Source organism: Equus caballus, chromosome 1 (assembly GCF_041296265.1).
Source record: "Equus caballus isolate H_3958 breed thoroughbred chromosome 1, TB-T2T, whole genome shotgun sequence".
Taxonomy (NCBI): Eukaryota; Metazoa; Chordata; class Mammalia; order Perissodactyla; family Equidae; genus Equus; species Equus caballus.
Window position 1 is genome coordinate 174,545,236 of NC_091684.1, and position 7,858 is coordinate 174,553,093.

Consider the following 7,858-nt stretch of genomic DNA (forward strand, 5'->3'; position numbering starts at 1 on the left):
CTAATTGTATATCCTTCTAGTTCTTTTATGTGGGATGTTGCCACAGCATGGCTTGATGAATAGTGTGTAGGTCGGCACCAAGATCCAAACTGGTGAACCCCAGGCCGCTGAAGCAGAGCGTGTGAACGTAACCACTACACCAAACACCCAAACAACTAGCTTTTTGAGTGTGCTTCTGAGGTAGTCAACCTAAGACAATTATTGCTCCTTGATTTCCACATAAAAAGGTGAGGAGGTTTGAGATGAAAGACGTAGGTTGAGAAAAAGTTGTTGCAGATATGAGGTGTTGCTGGTGCAGTTACAACTCCACACGGTGCCATGGGATCTTAGGGAAGGCAGGCCTCGACAGTATGGCCGGGGGGTCAGGAGTGGTGAGGGTAGAGGCCCGATGAAAAATTTTGGAAGAAGAGAAGAGTGGCTAGACTTTTATCTACAATTGGGTGAGACTCATTTATGATGAAGCGAAGCAACTTGCTTGTCAGAAATGCCGACAAGTTTAGTATCTCTGATGAGGAGACAGTTGCTATGGCTTCAGGCGGGGAGCTGAGGGAAGAGGAGGTTGCAGCAGACTGGGGACGCCTCAAGGGCATGGCCCCGGGTGGTTGCAGCAGGCTGGAGAAGAATGGATGCGTGGAGGGAAGTGCAAAGGGGACTCTAAGAAGAATACAGTGAAATTGTTTAGGGTGTGGAGGTGAGTTAGGAAGTATCACTCAGGTATCTAACAGGGGCCCAGCACCATGGCTGGCCATGTGTGTAGCTCACTATGACAGGGAAGCCCATCTTGGGAATAGGTTGTGGAAAGGACACAAGCAGCTCTGTACTTTCCTGGTAAGTTTGAAGGCTAGTGGGACATCCATGAGAGACTTTAGCAGAGCCTGTCTATGGAGGGTGCATGGAGACACAGAGCCTAACATGGTTCATGATGTGATTGTCTTCCCAGGTTCTTCCCCAGCTCTGGGGCCAGGAGAAGGGAAGCCAGACAGTGACTGCCATGCTCAGGTCTGTGTCATGGACCTTTAGAGGTCTTCATTGCTCCTCAGTCCCTCTCTCAGCAAGAGTGAACAGCAAAAGGGCAGACAGGAGCTGTGCCCTGGCAGAGAAAGTGGCTGTGATTACTGGGTCCACAAAAGGGTGAGTGAACGGGAGTCCCTGGCTGGCATGTGAGCAGGAGATGTTTGTGTTCCCATCTGAGAGCAGGTTTTGCAGGCAATGCCCTTCTCGCGCATCCCTACCTGACGACCCTCACCCGACACAGCTCTGGCACTTACAATTCATTTCAAATCTCAGCATCTCTCCCTAAAACATCTGGTTTCTAAGTTCCAAGACATAGTTGGAAAACCAGCTTCTTCTGAGTCAATCAGAGGGCAGTGTTTCAATCTAGTCTCTGCCACTTACTGGCTGGGTAACTCTAAGATAATGAACTTGTTATCATCATCAGAACAGCTCTCTCTCCCCATCCTTCATACACACATGGCCACGGTCTTTTAGGATCCTGGTCTAATAGGGAGAAGCCAGAGACCTATTTGTCTCTCAGACTCACGTTGACTGCGGAATGTCCACCAACATTCGGGCAACAGGGCGACATCTTAAGACCAGCTCAGAGAGTTTTTATAGATGATCCTCTCCTCATTGTCACACTCCAACGTCCTTCCAATTCCATTCATTATCTAACTGCCATAATGAACCACAGTCTGTAACGAGTCATTACCACAGCCGGAGGAGGGGAGTTTCCTGGTATTGAGTGCTTCAAGGGCACCATCTTCTTTTTGACTTTCATGGTCTAGAACATCACCAGTTTAGACCATTATATTTAGAACTGTTTAATCTTTCCAGATTTCCAAGATCCCCATGTTTGTTTTGTTTTGTTTTGTTTTTTGAGGAAGTTTAGCCCTGAGCTAACTACTGCCAGTCCTCCTCTTTTTTTGCTGAGGAAGCCTGGCCCTGAGCTAACATCTGTGCCCATCTTCCTCTACTTTATATGTGGGGCGCCTACCACACCATGGCGTGCCAAGCAGTGCCATATCTGCACCTGAGATCCAAACCGGTGAATCCTGGGCTGCTGAGAAGCCAAACGTGAGAATTTAACCGCTGCGCCACCGGGCCAGCCCGCCCCCATGTTTTAAATCTTCACGAGTGTTTCCAAGTCCCAGTCTTCATAACAAATGAATACGTTCAAAACTCCAAGCTGCCCAGATAGTTTATACAAGATGGGGAAATAGGCCTTCTGCCCGTTATCACAGGGACTCAACCAGTCCCAACCAAGAGTGCTTCAGACCTCCTTAATGGCAGGAGATGGGGGGCGGGGGCAGGTCATGGTTTTCAGCATTGAAAGTTTTAAACTGCAGAGCAGAGGAAAGCTGTTAGGCTTAGAGAAAGCGTAACTCATACCAGAGGCCTCTGGCTAGAATGAAGGGAGAAAACGCTGAGCAGTTAAAGATTCTCTACAATTTAGGCTGAGTGCCCAGCAGGTTTACAACTGTGCCGATGGAGCATCACTTCTTAAAAACTCCCTTTAAGAAAATTAATATGAAAACTTTTTCATCTATAAAATAAGATTACTATACATGTAGTTGTGAGAATTAAATGGGGCAGCCTTGGTGAAGGCCTGATATATAGTAACATTCAATAGTTCCTCTTCCCTGCCTGAAAGGATCTGGAGGCAACCCTTGGGCCACACTTTGGAACTCATTTTGTGTCTCATGAACAGGCTCCCGGGAGCAGGTGGAGCGGGGGTTGAAGCCATCACAGCTGTCTCTGCCCACAGGATCGGCTTCGCCATCGCCTGGCGTCTGGCCCAGGACGGGGCCCACGTGGTGGTCAGCAGCCGGAAGCAGCAGAACGTGGACCGGGCAGTGGCAGTGCTACAGGGGGAGGGGCTGAGTGTGACAGGCACCGTGTGCCACGTGGGGAAGGCCAAGGACCGGGAGCGGCTGGTGGCCACGGTGAGGGGCCAAGGGAGTGGGAGAAGACACAGATGGGGACACGCAGGTTTAGCCCAGGCAGGAGGCAGTTGGGGTCTCTAGCATTGATACCTAGGCCAACAACACATGTAGCCCAGGGTAGGGCCCTGCTCAGGGGATAAAACAAATGGACAACCAGATGTGGCCATGAAGAGATGCTCCTGGCAGGAGAGAACTCACATGGTCTAGACTACGGCTTTGCTAGTCTAAGGCTGGGCTGATGACCAGCAGCTGGGCATGACCTGGGAGCTTGCTAGAGACCCAGAATCTCAGATCTCACCAGGGCTGCTGAATGGGAATCTGCATTTAACAAGATCCTAAGGGTTTTGAGTTCCTGTTAATGTGGGAGGAGCACAGCTCTAGCTCACCCTAGATGTTGGGTTGGGGAGCCCACTAGAGTCACAGTCTGGATTAAGAGCTGTTTGTGTGTGACAGTCCTGGAAGGAGTGAGCTGTGAGGCAAAATCTGATGGAGCATGAAATGGGCAGATACTTGCTGTGGAGAATGGTCCTTGGTATGTGAGACCAAAGGAGGGAGGTTTCCAGAGGGAAGGGAGAAGGGGGAAGGCATTGGTTAGAAACGTAAGAGGTGAGGGAAGGGTCAGAGTGGACGTGGGGACATCTGGTGAGTGAAGGTCTGGACTGGTGGGGGCCCAACCACCAGGCATCTTGAAGGAGCAGAAACTAGATGTTTCCAAGGAGGTGAGAAACAAATATTTCACTCACCTCTGGTCTCTGAAGTCTGACCCCACTCCAGAATGGCCTGGACAGGGAGGGGTTAGCTACTTTGCTCTGGGTCGTCAGCCGCCATTGTTCCCAGCCTGGCTGGGGAGAGAGAGAGGTTTCTGGGCACCCTTTACTCCGTTCTTTCACCCCACTTGCTCTTTCACTTCTTTCACAGGCCCTGGAACATTGTGGGGGCGTCGACTTCCTGGTGTGTGTAGCAGGGGTCAACCCCCTGGTGGGGAGCACTCTGGGGGCCAGTGAGCAAGTGTGGAACAAGGTGAGGCCTAGGGTAGGATCTTACGCATCCTATGTGGCTCTCTGTCTACCTGTTTCACATGCATGCATGTGCAGACACACAGACAGTATCTAAGCTCCCACGCCCCGCTGTCACTACTGACTCCGACGGGTGGCAGTTGGAGCTCATCTGGTCAAACTGCCCATCAGTAAGCTCAACAGGCACTGGCCACGCCCAGCCCATGCCAGGCACCAGCGGCCTCCTCTATGTTGACTCTCCTTGTGCTGATCACTGCTACAAAGTCCTGAGATGCCAGAAAAGATTTCCCGGTCTGTCCATGGCAAAGGGTCTGAGTCTCTCACAGTCTGGACTCACTGGCACCCACTCTGATCCCTTTGGTCTGGTTGTCCCACGGAGCCCCCTCTGGGCTGTCACAGGGATGCCTCACCTGACCACAGACACAGCTGACAAAGGGACCTCCAGCCAGGCTTGCCATCCCTGGCAGAATCCACCGAGCATTCCAGGGGCTCCTGCTGCCCCTGCAGACCCCCTGCCCCTGCTGTCCTGAGGGCCCCCTGAGAGGGGTCAGCACAATCCTGTGGCCCCCTGCACCCCGTCAGCACAGATGGGTCCTGTGGTCAGGGTGAGCCGTTCCCTCCTCATGGAGTCTTCTGCTGAGCATCCCTGCCTTCTCTCCTTACAGATCCTGCGCCATTTTGTTTTGTTAGTTCCCAAATTCTGTGGTTTTCCTGATCAAATTCTCAATTCCCTCTCTTCACCCCTCAGCCACACTCAGCCTTTGCTTGGGGGGGGAAAAAAACCCTTGTTGTGAACATTTCCTGACGTAGACTAAGTGGTCAGCCTGGATTCCCTTTCCCTCATCCACTCCTCCCTTAAGGCAGTCACTAACAAACCAGTCACCCTGACCTCCTGCCCTGCTCTGTCTCCCCAGCCTCCTCCCTGGAGGGCCGAGTTGACTGGGGCCCACCGTGGGAGGTTTCCTAAGCCACAGATTATTGGTGATTCACCTATGAGCTGGGCAGGACAGGGACCTCCGAATCCTCCACATGCCCCTCACACAGAGCAAAGGAGCACAGTGTCCCAGTGCTGGCCACAGTCGCAGGGCTTGGCTCCTGCTCTGGCTGCAGGTCTCCAAGTGACCAGTGAAGTGGGCACTGAACAGACTGCATCTCTTCCCACCTCTGGATTTGCTCTGATTTCAGATCCTGGACGTGAATGTGAAGGCCCCAGCCCTGCTGCTGAGCCAGCTGCTGCCCCATATGGAGAACAGGAGGTGAGGGCCGGGGGGGGGGGGGGGGGGGAAGGGGGGCGTGGTGGTGCTTGTGGGCATTGGAGTCTCCATGCGTTGGTCTTTTCTGCCTGTCAGGAAGCACTTGGGCAGGCACCCAGAAAGTGGAGGGTGGCGGGAGAGACGAGAGGTGTGACCTGTGGGAAGTGTTCTCCATTTCCAGACCTACCATTGTCCCCACTGGATGTGACAATTGTGCTGAAGAGAAACATTTGCGGGGGGCAGGAAGGACCTGCCTTCCAGGTTCTCAAAGGACATTTCACCAGCCCTCATTTCCTCGATCTCAGAAGATGCAGGGACTTTGCCCCTGGAGTGGTGGCTGCAGGAAATAGGGTTCAGAATGTAGTCACCTGAAACCCCGCTCTGGCTCCCTAATTCTTGCCCTCCTCTGTGGGCCATCACCTCTTTCCCTCCTGGTCAAAGGCTCTTGCTCCTCCTTCCTCCCCCTGCAGAGCCTGGCTCCTCTGTGTCCGGGGCCACCCAGGGGCAGGCTAGGCTGGGACTGCTGGGTGGAGGGCTGACCTCACAGGGGTCTCTACGACACATGAGCATTACTTGGGCTCTGCTCTCCTGGAGCGCTGCTTCTCAGCCTGGCATCCCTGCCCAAGGGATACCACTCTGACTGTGTTTATAGGGTGGCATTCACCTTGCCAGTGACCTTAGTGTCCACTAATTTGGAGGCCCAGCTTCTCCCCAGTGTTCCAGATACTCCCCAACCTTTTCTCATGAATCTTGAGCTGGCTTCCTCTTAGCGTGAGCTCATCTGGGCTCTTAGTTGACCTCACCTTTCATCTCCTCCCATCTGTCTTTCTCCTTGCAGGGGCAGCTCTGTGGTTCTGGTCTCATCTATGGTGGCATATGTGCCAGTACCAGTGAGTGTAAAACCCTCTGTGTGGGGCTGGGCAAGGGGCAGCTGAGTCTGGTTTCTTGTGAGTCTCCACGGTGGGGTTTGGGGGAACAAGCTGTTGATCCCAGCTATAGAATTAAGATGTGTAACACCAGCATAGCACCCTGACTGCTACAGGTCTGGTATTATAATCTGACTTTGCCATAACATCTCTGCAACCCAAAGATGTTAAGCCATGTGCCCAGGGTGAGCACAATCAGTTTGTGGTAGGGCAAGATCTGAGGCCTGGGGTTTCCTAGTTCTGGATTCCTGACTGAATGTTTGAAAGCACAGTGCACCTTTCTCTGTGTCAAGCTTGGATGCACATGGCAGTGACTTCTTGACAATTCTCTAAGCCTAGAGGAGGCCCTCTGTCTCAGCACTTCACTCCCTGAAAATTATTTTGGGGCGGTGAGGGTGGTGAGGGGTGGGGGAAGGAATTGTAGTTTGGAGCTAAAGTCAGCCATATCTTCTTAGTCTGAGACCCAGAGCCACAGCTCCAGCTGTTCAGATAACCTTCCCTCCTCCCAATTCCAGTCCATTTTGTCTACTTCCTTTTCCTTTTCAGAAGCTGGGAGTCTACAACACCAGCAAAACAGCGCTGTTGGGCCTCTGTAAGTCTCTGGCTGTGGAGTTGGCCCCCAAAGGCATCCGAGTGAACTGCCTGGTGCCAGGAATAATCAAGACTGAATTTATCCAAGTGGTGAGGATCACAAACAGCTCCTGCTTCCCACCCCTTGCCCCATGGTCCCCACTGGTCCCTTCCCCGGCCAGACTCCCAAGGGCCACAGAGACGGGACACTTGGGTTAAAGACCCAGCCCGGGCCCATCACTCAGAGGCTCTGCTCTGCAGCCTTTGAAGCAGCCTCTCACCTCCCTGCAGAAGAATGGGGTCTCTTCTGCCCCATCCCTCTCTCCTGAACAGGGCCATCCTCCCACAGGGGCATCGGTCTGCCATGATGCTCTTCCTACCCACCCCTCATCAACAGTCCTTCTCCTAACATTGACTCTGAAATCTTTCCTCAGGAGAAAACGTTGCCATACTTGCTACGTGACTTTAATGAAGTCTATGGACTGCAGTGGTAGGTGGGGCTTGGGGCTTTAACGGTCTGTACTTTGAAGGAAAGTTCAATTTCAGGAAGAGATAGATCCCTGATCTTCTCCCAGTCTACAGGCTGTTCCCTTTGCTGAAGTCTGAGGAAAGCACTGTCCTGGGGCTGGGGGCTGGAGGGTGGGAGTGGTCCTGCTGAGCTCACATGACCTTCTCTGATTTGACTGGAATCTTGTGAGGTATTGGCCTATAGGAATCAATGCTCCACCCTCCTCTGGGCCAGCAGAACCAGAGGTCAGAGGACAACACTGCATGGGCTGCGACCTCAGCTCTGCTCTCTTCTCTTCAGGTTTGGGGAGCCTGAGGAATGTGCAGGGATTGTGTCCTTCCTCTGCTCTTCAGATGCCAGCTACATCACCGGGGAGAACATCGTGGTGGCCGGCTACTCCCCTAAGCTGTGAAGCAGGCTGGTTAAGAGAGTGGGGCCATGGTCCTTGCAGGAAAACTAGGGGGTTGGTGGGGAATATGGAGGTGAGGAGCCTTAGGGTATCTTTAGGGTCCTGGGTCATATAGGGAAACTTACTCAGGAAATGAGAAGGAAGATGAGATGGTTGAAGCTTTTCATTTGGAAGTAAACACTTGGAAACTTCTAATCTGGGCTCGCTTCTGTTTGGCTAGTGATAGATAAGCAG

The 7,858-nt window shown here is 52.7% G+C and overlaps 1 protein-coding gene across 1 annotated transcript; it reads left to right on the forward strand.

The window, feature by feature from the left end:
- Positions 1–350: 350 nt before the first annotated feature.
- On the forward strand, positions 351–7,627 carry LOC100055175 (dehydrogenase/reductase SDR family member 2, mitochondrial-like). The gene is made up of 9 exons (XM_070243197.1): positions 351–371; positions 941–1,131; positions 2,765–2,942; positions 3,861–3,962; positions 5,144–5,214; positions 6,050–6,101; positions 6,684–6,818; positions 7,142–7,197; positions 7,516–7,627. Exons 1-9 carry the CDS (start codon positions 351–353, stop codon positions 7,625–7,627), a joined length of 918 nt encoding a protein of 305 aa, XP_070099298.1.
- The last annotated feature ends 231 nt before the right edge of the window (positions 7,628–7,858 follow it).